Source organism: Mesoplodon mirus, assembly GCF_964341445.2.
Source record: "Mesoplodon mirus genome assembly, chromosome: 4".
Lineage (NCBI taxonomy): Eukaryota > Metazoa > Chordata > Mammalia > Artiodactyla > Ziphiidae > Mesoplodon > Mesoplodon mirus.
The window spans coordinates 134065542-134081505 of record NC_138979.1 but is presented as its reverse complement, the minus strand read 5'-3'; the positions used below and the strand labels follow the sequence as shown (position 1 = coordinate 134081505).

General features: G+C 34.9%; 1 protein-coding gene across 2 annotated transcripts in view; it reads left to right on the top strand.

Annotated features, from left to right (window-relative positions):
• MIS18BP1 (MIS18 binding protein 1) overlaps positions 1–15964 on the top strand; it is a 64123-nt gene that overhangs the window by 37509 nt on the left and 10650 nt on the right. For both annotated transcript variants that reach the window (XM_082619233.1, XM_082619232.1), the window contains exons 10-12: positions 4416–4579; positions 10385–10542; positions 12167–12315. In XM_082619233.1, the coding sequence (XP_082475359.1) occupies positions 4416–4579; positions 10385–10542; positions 12167–12315 (471 nt within the window). The remainder of the gene's footprint in view (positions 1–4415; positions 4580–10384; positions 10543–12166; positions 12316–15964) is intronic.

Sequence of the window (15964 nt, the reverse complement as noted above, 5' to 3'; positions counted from 1 at the left end):
AAACTGCAACCACAGAAGACTGACTGGAATTTATAGCTCAGGTTACAGCCAGGTTGGTTGCCTGCTAAAACAAAAATATTAATATTCTCTATAAAATATATATAAGACCCAGAGTTTTGTCATTCAAAATGCCTAGGAAATAATCCAAAATTACTTAGCATACAAAGAACCAGGAAAATTTCAACTCTTATGGAAAAAATAATCAACAGATGCGAATGCTGGGATTGACACCGATGTTGGAATTATCTGACAAGATTCTGAAGCAGGTATATAAAAATGCTTCAGGAACTAAAAGCAAACATGCTTGAACAGAAATTTATAATGTCTCAGCAAGAAATAGAAAATGTAAATAAGGATCAAATGGAAATTTTAGAACTGAAAAATAAGAATCAAAATTAAAAACTCATTGGGTAGGCTCAACAGCAGAATGAGATGAGATGAGAGAGGAAAGAGGCAGTCAGTATCAGGAATGGAGGAATAGGAAGACAGATGGCAACTCTGGGTAAATACAGTAGACTTCTCTTGAGTTCTTGCAAATTCAGTAGATAGCTGGAGTGGTTATACTAATACTAATCAAAGATTTCAGTATGAAGAAAATATCGAGGATAAAGAAGGGCATTACAAAACGATAGAAGTGCCATTTCACCAGGAAGACTTAACAATCCTAAATGTGTATGCACCTGAGAACAAAACCTCAAAATACATGAATCAAAATCTGACAGAACTAAAAGGAAAATACTGAACTGAAAAGAGTCAAATCCACAATTATAGTTGGAGACTTCAGTGTTCTTCTCTTGGTAATTGATGGCAGTAGTAGACAGATAATTAGGGTATACAAGAACTGAAGAACACCATCAACCAGCTGTGCTAGCTGACATTTTGGAATAGTGTACCCAACAGGGAAAAAACACATTATTTCTAAGGATAGGTGGATCATTCACTAAGAACATTTACTAGGTCATAAAACAAATCTTAATGAATTGAATATAACAAGTTATATAAAGGGTGTTCTCTGGCCATAATTGAATTAAACTACAAGTCAGTAAAAGAAAACAAAAAAATTCCAAGTGGTTGAAAAATAAATAACACACCTATAAATAATCCATGGGTCAAAGAGGAAGTCTCAAGGGAAAATATTCTGAACTGAACAACAAAGAAAATATATCAAAATTTGCAGTGTGAGCCCAGAAGTTCATAAACAATATTACAGTTTGGTTTTATGTAGCTCATTTCTCTGCCTAATTTTCATGATGCTTTTTTCATAAATGAAATTGTGGTATGATCTTATAGTGAGTGGACTACTGAGTAATAAAAAGGAAGAACTATTGATACTTGTAACCACTTGAATGAATTTCAGAGGTATTATGCTGAGTGAAAAGTGCCAGCCCAAAAGGTTACATACTATATGATTCCATTTATGTTATGTTCTGGAGAAGACAAAACTAAAAACAAAGAAAATGGATCAGGGATTTCCAGTGGTTATAGTGGTAGACCACAGAGGGGTAGCACTGGGAGTTTTTTTCAGTCTGATGGAACTGTTCCATCTGTTCTGTTACATATCTGTTAAGATTCATAGAACCATACCCAAAAAGACAATTTTACTTAAAATGTTTAAAAAGTGCCTAGACTGCATACTATTAAAATATTCAGATATGGCAGGTTTGGGTTTGGGTTAGGCTTCTCTAGTTTTTCACAGCTTTGACCTGCAGCTATTTCTTTGAAATTTACTGTACTATAAATATGACCTATTTATCATTCCCTAACCATATGTAGTTCTTCCTTGTCTTCATTTCTTTGCCAATATTGTGGCCTCATTTTCACCTGTAATATTTTTATCCATCCTTCAAATTTTATCTCACATGTCACCTCCTCCCTGTAACATTTCCTTGTTATCACCTATTCCTACTTTCCACTCAGTTAGATATAATGCCTCTTTCTTACAAACAACATAAAGCAATTCTAATGCTGACTTCAAAGCAAAATAATCACATGAGGAGCTTTTGGAAAATGCAAAGGATTGCCGCCCCAGACCTACTGTATTGAAATCTTCAGGGATAGAGTCTATGAATCTGTTTGCTTATTTTACTTGCTTGCTTGCATTTTGCTATAAGCTCCTTAAGTGATTCTTGGTTGCAGCCCACTGTTTTGTACCCCCCATCATGCTTATAACCTAGTAGGGTAGACAGATACTTAGCAAATAATCCCTGTAAGAAGTTTATGACAGTATTTATCAGGGAAATCTGACTTAGTTTAGGCAGATACTAGAACTAAGATTTGAAGGTTAAATAAGAAGTATTTAAGCCAAAGATTCATGATAAGTACGTTTTAAATTAAGACAGTGTATGTAAAAGTAGAAAGTAAGAGAGCATATTTAAAAATACTAAAGGCCAAAATGACTGGCATACAGAAAGTGAGGGAAGAGCTGTAGAGGATGAGAATAGACAGGCAAGGAAGAACATAGGTCATATTTCGGTTTTTATGCTTAAAAATGATGAAGTGATTTTTAAGTAGGACTGGAGTGATATGATTACATTTGCCTTTTTAAATTATCTGGGATTAACTAGAGGAGATGTGTTCATTACAGACTAATTTCTTATTAAGTGCATTAAGTATTTTTATTATGACAAAATAGTCCTTTTAGGCAATCCTAGACTTGAATGTTAGCTATGTACACAGATAGGGAAGCTTGAGCCCCCTCCCTATAGTTCTCCACTTTCGAACACATGTGGAATGATTAGTTATGCAAGAGTAGAACATTTGTTAAGTGTTCAATGCCCATAAGTATTTGTTCTCCTTTTATGCATCGAGTGAGTGGTATTCTGTAGTTAGATCATATCTGTTCACAAAAGTTGATTCTTAAGTTTTCAGGAATTTTACAAATTAAATGTTTCAGAATCATTATTAAAAATTAAATTATATAAACTAAAGGTTAAATAAATTTATTAGAAACAAACTAAAACTCTAAACTCATCACTTCCTGATTATTTTACTATATTTTATTATCTGTGCCCTTGAGGTTCTTTACATCTGTCATATCTGTGTAGTGGAAATTCTATATAATTGTGTGCTGTTGCACATTTCTTACTCCATGTTGGTAACTTGAAATCAGCCACAATAGGAGTATTTACAATACAGAAATTGACATACACTACAAATTGGGGCTTTTTAACCCCAGAGAACTAGTTGTTAAAAATTTACCAGCATAACACTGCATAGGTTAATTGGTGTAGTGTAGTCTGAAGTCAGGCCATCTGTAGATCTTTTCTGGCAGAACTATCAGCCTAACCACAATATATAAAATCTCTTGGAGGGGGAGGGCAGTAATATGTATACCAGGTTCTAAATACAGTAAGTCCCCTACATCCAAACCTTCAAGTTGTGAACTTTCGAAGATGCGAACATGTGTTCACATGTCCAGTCACATAAGTTACTTCACATGTCTGGTGTATACTGTCACGTGTGTGCATCCTTTACAAGTTGTGCTTTTGTGTGCTTTACTGTACAATACTGTATCGAGTACAGTAGTACAGTATGTTTATTTCAAGCCCAGGATGTCCGGAAGCAAATGTAAAAGCAGTGGTGATGTAGCTGGTACTACTGTACTTTTCAAGGTACTTTAGTGTAAGAGTAAAAATGTTTTCTTTATTTTCTGTGTTTGTTTTTTATGTATTATTTGTGTGAAAAGTAATATAAGCATATTACAGTATAGTACTATATAGCCAATTGTGTTAGTTGGATACCTAGGCTAACTTTGTTGGACTTACCAACAATTGGACTTAAAAATGCAGTCTCGGAACGAAATTCATTCATATGTAGGGGACTTACTGTAATCATTTGCAATGAGATTTTAGAATGTAACTCATTTGTTAAATTGGGGAACTACCTTATATTGACTTAGTTTTTTTCTATTTCAATTTTCCTTTCCCTTAAGTATTATATCTAAAATATTGTGTTCTATAAATTATAATAGAATGAAAGCAAGCGTAACACTTTTTAATAAGAGTTTGTAACATGGAGTATATAGAAACTAGGAGCTTGTCTTCCAATATAGTTAGCACCAGTAAGATTTGTGCAGCAGTGTACAAAAGTTAGTCATGCTAGAGTCCCCCCAAAGATCTAATCACTGATTAGTTGGACTTAGGAAAAAAATATTGAAAGATTGGGCATGGTTTTTCAGGTTTAATAGACTACAACAAAATAGAAGGTATCTATTAGATATGTACACTTACATCTTTGTGTTTTAATCATTAGAGTAGGTTATTAAGTGGAGACAATACCGTCTTCTTCCTAAATAGTTATCTAGAATCATTCCTTCAGCTCAGTAATTCTCCTTGATTTAGTGGTATGCCTTCAGAAGGTTATTTTTTTATTGAGTTGAATTTCTTGTTCTTTAACTGTTTTTTGGTCTTCCATAGTGCTTTTGCATCTCTTCCAAAGCACAAACCTGGTTTCTGGTCAGAGGTGGCTATGGCTGTAGGTTCTCGATCTGCTGATGAATGCCAGAGGAAATACATGGAAGATCCCCGAGGAAAAAGATCTCAGAAACATGTCACAAAGAAAAAGCCAGTCGACCCCAAAGGTAACCTTTGTAGGAAATAGATTTTTCCTAGTTCTCAGTATCGATTTCTTTTTTTGAATTTTATTTTATTTATTTTTTTATACAGCAGGTTCTTATTTGTCATCCATTTTATACACATCAGTGAATATATGTCAATCCCAATTGCCCAATTCATCACACTAGCACCACCACCCGCCACTGCTTTCCCCCCTTGGTGTCCATACGTTTGTTCTCTACATCTGTGTCTCAATTTCTGCCCTGCAAACTGGTTCATCTGTACCATTTTTCTAGGTTCCACATATATGTGTTAATATGTGATATTTGTTTTTCTCTTTCTGACTTACTTCACTCTGTATGACAGTCTGTAGATTCATCCACGTCTCTACAAATGACCCAATTTTGTTCCCTTTTATGGCTGAGTAATATTCCATTGTATATATGTACCACATCTTCTTTAATCATTCGTCTGTCGAGGGTCATTTAGGTTGCTTCCATGACCTGGCTATTGTAAATAGTGCTGCAGTGAACATTGGGGTGCATGTGTCTTTTTGAATTATGGTTTCCTCTGGGTATATGCCCAGTAGTGGGATTGCTGGGTCATGTGGTAATTCTATTTTTAGTTTTTTAAGGAACCTCCATACTGTTCTCCATAGTGGCTCTGTCAATTTACATTCCCACCAACAGTGCAAGAGGGTTCCCTTTTCTCCACACCCTTTCCAGCATTTGTTTGTAGATTTTCTGATGATGCCCATTCTAACTGGTGTGAGGTAATAACTCATTGTAGTTTTGATTTGCATTTCTCTAATAATTAGTGATGTTGAGCAGCTTTTCATGTGCTTCTTGTCCATCTGTATGTCTTTGGAGAAATGTTTATTTAGGTCTTCTGTCCATGTTTGGATTGGGTTGTTTGTTTCTTTAATATTGAGCTGCATGAGCTGTTTATATATTTTGGTGATTAATCCTCTGTCCATTGATTCATTTGCAAATATATTTCCCATTCTTAGGGTTCTATTTTCGTCTTGTTTGTAGTTTCCTTTACTTTGCAAAAGCTTTTGTTTCATTAGGTCCCATTTGTTTATTTTTGTTTTTATTTCCATTATTCTAGGAGGTGGATCAAAAAACATCTTGCTGTGATTTATGTTAAAGAGTGTTCTTCCTATGTTTTCCTCTAAGAGATTTATACTGTCTAGTCTTACATTTAGGTCTCTAATCTATTTTGAGTTTATTTTTGTGTATGGTGTTAGGGAGTGTTCTAATTTCATTGTTTTGCATGTAGCTGTCCAGTTTTCCCAGCGCCACTTATTGAAGAGGCTGTCTTTTCTCCATTGTTTATCCTTTGCCTCCTTTGTCATAGATTAATTGACCATAGGTGCATGGGTTTACCTCTGTGCTTTCTATCCTGTTCCATTGATCTATATTTCTGTTTTTGTACCCCTACTATATTGTCTTGATTACTGTAGCTTTGTAGTGTAGTCTGAAGTCAGGGAGTCTGATTCCTCCAGCTCCGTTTTTTTCCCTCAAGACTGCTTTGGCTATTGGGGGTCTTTTGTGCCTCCATACAAATTTTAAGATTTTTTGTTGTAGCTCTATGAAAAATGTCATTGGTAATTTGATAGGCATTTCACTGAATCTGTAGATTGCTTTGGGTAGTATAGTCATTTTCACAATATTGATTCTTCCAATCCAAAAACATGGTATATCTCTCCATCTGTTTGTATCTTCTTTAATTTCTTTCATCAGTGTCTTATACTTTTCTGCATACAGGTCTTTTTTTCTCCCTAACTAGGTTTATTCCTCGGTATTTTATTCTTTTTGTTGCAGTGGTAAATGGGAGTGTTTCCTTAATTGCTCTTTCAGATTTTTCATCATTAATATATGGGGATGCAAGAGATTTCTGTGTATTAATTTTGTATCCTGCAACTTTACCAAATTCACTGATTAGCTCTAGTAGTTTTCTGGTGGCATCTTTAGGATTCTGTATGTATAGTATCATGTATAGTATCAAACAGTGACAGTTTTACTTCCTTTCCTATTTGTATTCCTTTTATTTCTTTTTCTTCTCTGAATGCCGTGGCTAGGACTTCCAAAACTATGTTGAATAATAGTGGCGAGAGTGGACATCCTTGTCTTGTTCCTGATCTTAGAGGAAATGCTTTCAGTTTTTCACCATTGAGAATGATGTTTGCTGTGGGTTTGTCATATATGGCCTTTATTATGTTGAGGTAGGTTCCCTCTATGCCCACTTTCTGGAGAGTTTTTATCACAAATGGGTGTTGGATTTTGTCAAAAGCTTTTTTTCTGCATCTATTGAGATGATCATATGGTTTTTATTCTTCAATTTGTTAATATGGTATATCACATTGATTTGCATATATTGAAGAATCCTTGCATCTCTGGGATAAATCCCACTTGATCATGGTGTATGATCCTTTTAATGTGTTGTTGGATTCTGTTTGCTAGTGTTTTGTTGAGGACTTTTGCATTTATATTCATCGGTGATATTGGTCTGTAATTTTCTTATTTTGTACTATCTTTGTCTGGTTTTGGTATCAGGGTGATGGTGGCCTCATAGAATGAGTTTGGGGGTGTTCCTCCCTCTGCAATTTTTTGGAAGAGTTTGAGAAGGATGGGTGTTAGCTCTTCTCTAAATGTTTGATAGAATTCACCTGTGAAGCCATCTGGTCCTGGGCTTTTGTTTGTTGGAAGATTTTTAATCACAGTTTCAAATTTCATTACTTGTGATTGGTCTGTTCCTATTTTCTATTTCTTTCTGGTTTAGTCTTAGAAGGTTATACCTTTCTAAGAATTTGTTGTAACTTCTCCTTTTTCATTTCCAATTTTATTGATGTGAGTCCTCTCCTTTTTCTTGATGAGTCTGGCTAATGGTTTATCAATTTTGTTTATCTTCTCAAAGAACCAGCTTTTAGTTTTATTGATCTTTGTTGTTTTCTTTGTTTCTATTTCATTTATTTCTGCTCTGATCTTTATGATTTCTTTCCTTCTGCTAACTTTGGGTTTTGTTTGTTCTTCTTTCTCTAGTTCCTTTAGGTGTAAGGTTAGATTGTTTATTTGAGATTTTTCTTGTTTCTTCAGATAGGCTTGTATAGCTATAAACTTCCCTCTTAGAACTGCTTTGCTGCATCCCATAGGTTTTGGATCATCGTGTTTTCATTATCATTTGTCTCTAGGTATTTTTTGATTTCCTCTTTGATTTCTTCAGTGATCTCTTCGTTATTTAGTAACGTATTGTTTAGCCTCCATGTGTTTGTGTTTTTTACATTATTTTCCCTGTAAGTGGTTTCTAATCTCGTAGCATTGTGGTCAGAAAAGATGCTTGATGTGAGTTCAATTTTCTTAAATTTACTGAGGCTTGATTTGGAACCCAAAATGTGATCTATCCTGGAGAATGTTCCGTGCGCACTTGAGAAGAAAGTGTAACCTGTTTTTGGATGGAATGTCCTATAAATATCAATTAAATCTGTCTGGTCTATTGTGTTTTAAAGTTTGTATTTCCTTATTAATTTTCTGTTTGGATGATCTGTCCATTGGTGTAAGTGAGGTGTTAACATCCCCCACTATTATTGTGTTACTCTTGATTTCCTCTTTGAAAGCTGTTAGCAGTTGCCTTATGTATTGAGGTGCTCCTGTGTTGGGTGCGTATATATTTATAATTGTTATATCTTCTTCTTGGATTGATCCCTTGATCATTATGTAGTGTACTTCCTTGTCTCTTGTAACATTCTTTATTTTAAAGTCTGTTTTATCTGATATGAGTATTGCTACTCCAGCTTTCTTTTGATTTCCACTTGAATGGAATATCTTTTTCCATCCCCTCACTTTCAGTCTGAATGTGTCCCTTGGTCTGAAGTGTGTCTCTTGTAGACAGCATATATATGGGTCTTGTTTGTGTATCCATTCAGTAAGCCTCTGTCTTTTGGTTGGAGCATTTAATCCATTCACGTTTAAGGTAATTATTGATATGTATGTTCCTTTTACCATTTTCTTAATTGTTTTGGGTTTGTTTTTGTAGGTCCTTTTCTTCTCTTGTGTTTCCCACTTAGAGAAGTTCGTTTAGCATTTGTTGTAGAGCTGGTTTGGTGGTGCTGAATTCTCTTAGCTTTTACTTGTCTGTGAAGCTTTTGATTTCTCCATCAAATCTGAATGAGATCCTTGCCAGGTAGAGTAATCTTGGTTGTAGGTTCTTCCCTTTCATCACTTTAAGTATATCATGCCACTCCCTTCTGGCTTGTAGAGTTTCTGCTGAGAAATCAGCTGTTAACCTTATGGGAGTTCCCTTGTATGTTATTTGTAGTTTTTCCCTTGCTGCATTCAATTCTTCTCTGTCTTTAATTTTTGCCAATTTGATTACTGTGTGTCTTGGCGTGTTTCTCCTTGGGTTTATCCTATATGGGACTCTCTGCCCTTCCTAGACTTGGGTGGCTATTTCCTTTCCCATGTTAGGGAAGTTTTTGATTATAATCTCTTCAAATATTTTCTCGGGTCCTTTCTCTCTTCTTCTTCTGCGACCCCTATAGTGCAAATGTTGTTGCGTTTAATGTTGTCCCAGAGGTCTCTTAGGCTGTCTTCATTTTTCCTCATTCTTTTTTCTTTATTCTGTTCCACGGCAGTGAATTCCACCATTCTGTCTGCCAGGTCACTTATCCGTTCTTCTCCCTCAGTTATTCTGCTATTGATTCCTTGTAGTGTATTTTTCATTTCAGTTATTGTGTTGTTCATCTCTGTTTGTTTGTTTTTTAATGCTTCTAGATCTTTGTTAAACATTTCTTGCATCTTCTATATGTTTGCCTCCATTCTTTTTCCGAGGTCCTGGATCATCTTCACTATCATTTTTCTGAATTCTTTTTCTGGAAGGTTGCCTATCTCCACTTCATTTAGTTGTTTTTCTAATGTTTTATCTTGTTCCTTCTTCTAGTATATAACCCTCTGCCTTTTCATCTTGTCTATCTGTGAATGTAGTTTTTGTTCCACAGGCTGCAGAATTGTAGTTCTTCTTGCTTCTCCTGTCTGCCCTCTGGTGGATGAGGCTATCTAAAAAGGCTTGTGCAAGTTTCCTGATCAGTATCAATTTCTGATCACTCATTAGATGTATTTTCTATTTATCCATGTGTTTTGTTATAGGTATTTTTTGTTGTTTTTAGAATTTTAAAGCTAGGAAGGACTCCAAGGATCATCTGTTTAATTTTTCAGTCTGACCTAGCTACTTACATCAATAGTAGCCTTAGCAGCCTTGTGCTTTGAGTTTGTTCTAGGAAATCTGCAGTTGGATCCGGAGATTTCAATAACTGGATTATTGTTCTAAGGGTCTAAGTTTATTTGAGGCCACTTGGGTAGGGCCCCCTAATAATTCATAATAAAACTCAGAATAAATTTAGTTTTTATAGTCCCCAGGAGTACACACTCCTGGCCAGAGTTTCTGCCAGAGAAGTCCTATAACAGGCTTTAGGGAATATTCAGTATACCTGTCCTAATTCAATAAGGTTTATATTTTAGCAAAGTCAATAAGTTAGGTAGTCAGTGAGAGAAGTGTGAGAGGCAACCTTTCTCACAGGTAAAGAACCTTTTCAACCTCACGCTACCTAATCCTAATGTAATTTCTTCCTGAGTAGTCTTGTAATCTAATCACATTGCGCAGATCCCAGTGTAGAAAGAATCATTTGTTATATCAGAGGCTTGGAAATATTAACAACAGAGACTGAGTTTATTTAATGTGAATACACAATTCAGAATTTACAAAGGCTGTTCACCTTATAGAGCAGTTAGTATAAATGACTAAATCCTTATCAAAATGTTTTTCTGACTCTTAAGGCAAGATCAGTGATTCTGATAAGAAGCAAACTATTAAGATAACTGCCAAAGTGGGAACTCTTAAAAGGAAGCAGCAGATGAGGGATTTTCTGGAACAGTTGCCAAAAGATGACCATGATGATTTTTTCAGTACACCTTTGCAGCATCATAGAGTACTGGTAAGCATCTTAAATGTATGAAATCATTGTTTTCTTTATACTGACTTTTGTATCTTTCATTTTATGTATGGTTAGTGTTCATCCCTAATATTTAGGCCAAGGATTGATAGCCCTCACTGATATGCCAAAGTATAGTATAGTAAAGTATAGTATAGTATAAGAAGCAGTCTGATGCCATTCTCATCAGTGGCTAGAGTCTCCCCTTCAGTGGGGTTCAGAAGTAATGGTTGTACAACCAAATAGAAAATCCAGAGATAGACCAAACATATATATTTAAAATTCATATGCAGTGAGGCAAACTTAGAAAGGGGGGTTGATAAGAAAAGATTATTACCTACTGCATAGTAAATTGGGAGGAGGGATTAAGTGACAGCATGAGATTGACAGATTTGAATGTATACAAGAATTTTTGTAGTATGAAAAATCACAAAACTAAAAACTTCAGTGACTGGGATAAAATATTTGCAACAGATAAAGACAATAATATGTATAATATGAAAAACTCATTCAGATGTTACTGGAATAATAAAAAGTATCAAACTCACAGGAAAAAAGCAGGCAAGAAGAAATTCAAAAAGCTGAATGAACACTTAGGGGCATTTTAACTAGCTATCAAAGGAAAACAAAGTAAATTATATATATACCTTCTAAATTACAGAATCTTTTAAAAAAATGAGTTAAAATATTCACTAATAAAAAGCAGTAGGCATGTTGATACAGTCATATGTCAGTGTATACATAATTGAATCTTACCTTTTGGAAAGCATTATGGCAATATATGAGAGCCATAAAGATTATATCTATTCATGGGAGTTTATCCTAAGAAATCCAAAAGAAGGCAAAAATCTTCACAAAGGTACTCCTTGTACATTTATCTTCACAGCAAAAAGCTGGAAACAATCTATATATCCAGTAAGGAGGTACTTCATAAACACAGTTAAATATAGTGCAGATATTAAGTGCAAATCTGAGACTTTCTAGACTCTAAATATAAAATGTTAAGAATATTAAGATTAAAGTAATGCAAAAATGGATGGATATAGACAACTGGACTATTAAGCATAAAAACTGAGATTTGTTTTAGTGAGCTACACTTAAGGGTAATTTTTTTCTTCTCCCCATTTCACAATGTTGTTAAATCATCTCCAATTTTAAAAGGCTACACAGTGATTTAAGAATTTAGTAATAACATCATTATCTGGGCTCTCTTTTTGCCTGCACAGGTTATGAAGGGAGGTATTTTAAGGGAGCCATCTGAGACTCTTACTATGTTCTCTGCACAAAAACCATGGTCCTTTAGGCATTGTACCCTTTATAATATTCCCCCATCATTTCAGGTTCTATATATGTTTTGGCCTAAATGCAACAGTAGCAACATTTTAAAAGCAATAGAAATAGCAGTGAATTAGTTCATTTTCTGTGGCAGAAGTCCACTTTTTCTAAGGTTTTAATATAAAGGTAAGTAAAATCTTAATTAAGGATTGAATTGCTTGATTGAATTAGTTACTCAGTTGTGAAATTATAAGACAGAAAACAACTTATCATCCCCCCAAAAAAACAATTCGTGATAATGAGGAATTCCGTTTTTAGGAGTGCCTGTCAGTAATATATATTTGCTTTCTAGTTACCAAGTTTCCGGGACAGTCAAGAAGAGGATGATATTCTGCCAAATATGGACAGAAATCCAACAACGCCATCATCGGTTATCTTTCCTCTGGCAAAAACTCCTCAGTGTCAGCATGTCAGTCCTGGCATGCTAGCCTCCATAAATAGGTAAGTATTTGTGCATATGATACTGTAATTCTCTGCATCAACTTTTAACATTCCATGAGTTGAAGAGAGTAGATGTCAGTAATGAAAGGTGTCATCATTATTTTAAAAAAATCATGAAAGAATAGTTCCTAGAATTCAAGGATGGACAGTTTCCACAAGGAGGGGTGTTATTCAGTAGTGTCAGTACACAAGTGACACTTTACATTAGATTCCAAATGGGTCAAAGTTTTGCCTGTAAAGAATTAAACTATAAAATATACCTTAAAAACACCTTAGAGAATTTTTTATAACCTCAGAAGAACCAGAAGCCACTAACAAAAAGTATGATAAAGTCAACCATATAGAAAATAAAACATTTTACCTGGTACCAACCACCATAAACAATCAAAAGACAAATGACAGTCTGAGAAAACAATCTGTGGAACTCATCACAGGAAAAAGGCTAATTTCCCCGTTATAACACTCCTACAAATAAACAAGAAAAGGAAAGCCATTCTCATGCATTACTAGTGAGAAGGTAAATTAGTTCAGTCTCTGCAGGCAGTAATTTGTTGATATCTATCAAAATTATAAATGCATATGCTCTTTGACTTAGCAATCCTGCTTCAAGAATTGTGAGTGTACCACTAATTCATTGCAGTATTGTTTATAATGACAAAAGACTGGAAACAAATGTCCATCAATCAGGGACTAATCAAATAAATTCTGATACATTATGTAGCCATAGAAATTAATGAAGAAATTCTTTATGTACTTATGGTAAAATGTCCAAGGTATATTAAATGCAAAAAGTTAGATGTGGTTAATTATGTGTTACCATTTGTATAAATTGGGACTGTGTGTGTGTGTATACTTGTGAGTGCTTTTATGTGATTAAATATAAAACAATTGCTTTTATGTGATTTAAATATATTGCTTTTATGTGATTAAAGTCACATAATTACTTTTATGTGATTAAATATCTCTGAAGGGATACATAAGCAACTGAAAACATTGGTGATCCTTAGGGAGAAGAACTAAGAAAGCTCGGGACAAATAAGAGGAAGACTTTTGAATTTCACATGATTTGAACATAAGCATTATTTTGAAATATAAATAAATAAAATTAAGAAAACATATGGGTGGCCAACAGTCATATAACACAGAGAAAAAAATGGAAAATGGTAAAAATGAGGCCTGAAAATAGGCTATTCATTTGGCAATTAAGCAGGCCAGTGCTGATCTTGTTAAGAGCAATTTCCATGGGGTGTGAGAGATAGAAGCCAGATGATCATGACTGAAAAAAAAAAAAGCACTTAGTACCCTCATGAAGTTTAGTGAAATTTTAATTTGCATTTACTCAGCAAAAACATAATTTTTCCCTAGCAATCCACAAATTATTTTTTACTTTTAGTATTTAGTGCAGGTGAAAGTATATTGAGCATATAATTTTTAAAATTTTTTAGAATTTATTTTATTAAAGTATAGTTGATTTACAATGTTAATTTCTGCTGTACAGCAAAGTGATTCAGTTATACATATATATATTCTTTTTCACATTCTTTTCCATTATAGTTTATCACAGGATATTGAATATAGTTCGCAGTGCTATACAGTAGGACTTTGTTGTTTATCCATTCTATATATAATAGTTTGCATCTGCTAATTGCAAACTCCCAATCCATCCCTCCCACACCCCCTCTCCCCTTTGGCAACCACAAATCTGTTTTCTCTGTCTGTGAGTCTGTTTCTGTTTGGTAGATAGGTTCATTTGTGTCACATTTTAGATTCCACATATAAGTGATATCATATGGTATTTGTTTTTCTCTTTCTGACTTAACTCCACTCTGTATGACAGTCTCTAGGTCCATCCATATTGCTGCAAATGGCATTATTTCATTCTTTTTCATGGCTGAGTAGTGTTCCATTGTGTATATGTACCATATCTTCTTTATCATTCATCTGTCGATGGACATTTAGATTACTTCCATGTCTTGGCTATTGTGAATAATGCTGCTATGAACACAGGGGTGCATGTTATCTTTTTGAATTATAGTTTTGTCTGGATATATGCCCAGGAGTGGGATTGCTGGATCATATGGCAACTCTATTTTTAGTTTCTTGAGGAACCTCCATAGTGTTCTCCATAGTGGCTGCACCAGTTTACGTTCCCACCAACAGTGCAAGAGGGTTCCCTTTTCTCCAAACCCTCTCCAGCATTTATTGTTTGTAGATTTTTTGATGATGGCCATTCTGACTGGTGTGAGGTCATACCTCATTGCAGTTTTGATTTGCATTTCTCTAATAATTAGTGATGTTGAGCATCTTTTCATGTGTTTGTTGGCCATCTATATGTCTTCTTTGGAGAAATGTCTATTTAGGTCTTCTGCCCATTTTTCGATTGGGTTGTTTGTTTTTTTCATGGTTGAGTTGTATGAGCTGTTTGTATATTTTGGAAATAAAGCCCTTGTTGGTCACATCATTTGCAAATATTTTCTCCCAGTCTGTAGGCTGTCTTTTTGTTTTGCTTATGGTTCCCTTTGCTCTACAAGAGCTTGTAAGTTTGATTAGGTCCCATTTATTTATTTTTGGCTTTTATTTCTATTGTTTTGGGAGACTGATTAAGAAAACATTGGTATCATTTATGTCAGAATGTTTTTGCCTATGTTCTCTTCTAGGAGTTTTATGGTGTCATGTCTTATATTTAAGAGTTTAAGCCATGTTGAGTTTATTTTTGTGTATGGTGTGAGGGTGTGTTCTAACTTCATTGATTTACATGTAGCTGTCCAACTTTCTCAACACCACTAGCTGAAGAGACTTTTTTCCATTGTATATTCTTGCCTCCTTTGTTGAAGATTAATTGACCCAGAGGTGTGTGGGTTTATTTCTGGGGAGCATATAATTTTGGACACAGTTTTTAGTAAGCACTTTGGCCAAATCATTAGCTTTAAAATAGTCATCCCTTTGGACCTTGAATTTTATTTCTGAGGAAATGTGAGGTTGTATGTATGTATGCACATTTGTATGAACAAAGATGTTCACCACAAAACAATACTGAAAATTTGGAAATGACCTAAATGTCCAACAATAAGGAAAGTCAAGAAATTAGGATTTGTCAGACTTCCCTGGTGGCGCAGTGGTTAAGAATCTGCCTGCCAATGCAGGGGACACGGGTTTGAGCCCTGATCTGGGAAGATCCCACGTGCCGTGGAGCAACTAAGCCTGTGTGCCACAACTACTGAGCCCATGCTCGAGTCCGCGAGCCGCAGCTACTGAAGCCTGCATGCCTAGAGCCCCTGCTCCGCAACAGGAGAAGCCACCGCAATGAGAAGCCCGTGCACCCCTACGAAAAGTAGCCCCCGCTCACCACAACTAGAGAAAGCCCGCATGCAGCAACAAAGACCCAACGCAGCCAAAAATAAAAAATAAAATAAGTTTTAAAAATAAAGAAGAAACTAGGATTTGTCCATATAATAGAATAATATATAACAATTTAAAATGATGCCTTCAAGAATTTTTAATGATATAATGTTCAGTGGATAATTTTTAAAAGCTAAGAAATAAAACTACATACAGTATGATCCCAGTTTACATAACATGTATTCATAAGAGAAAGGAAATTTCCTGACCCAAAATATCACCAGCCATTATCTCTATATTGTAGAATTAC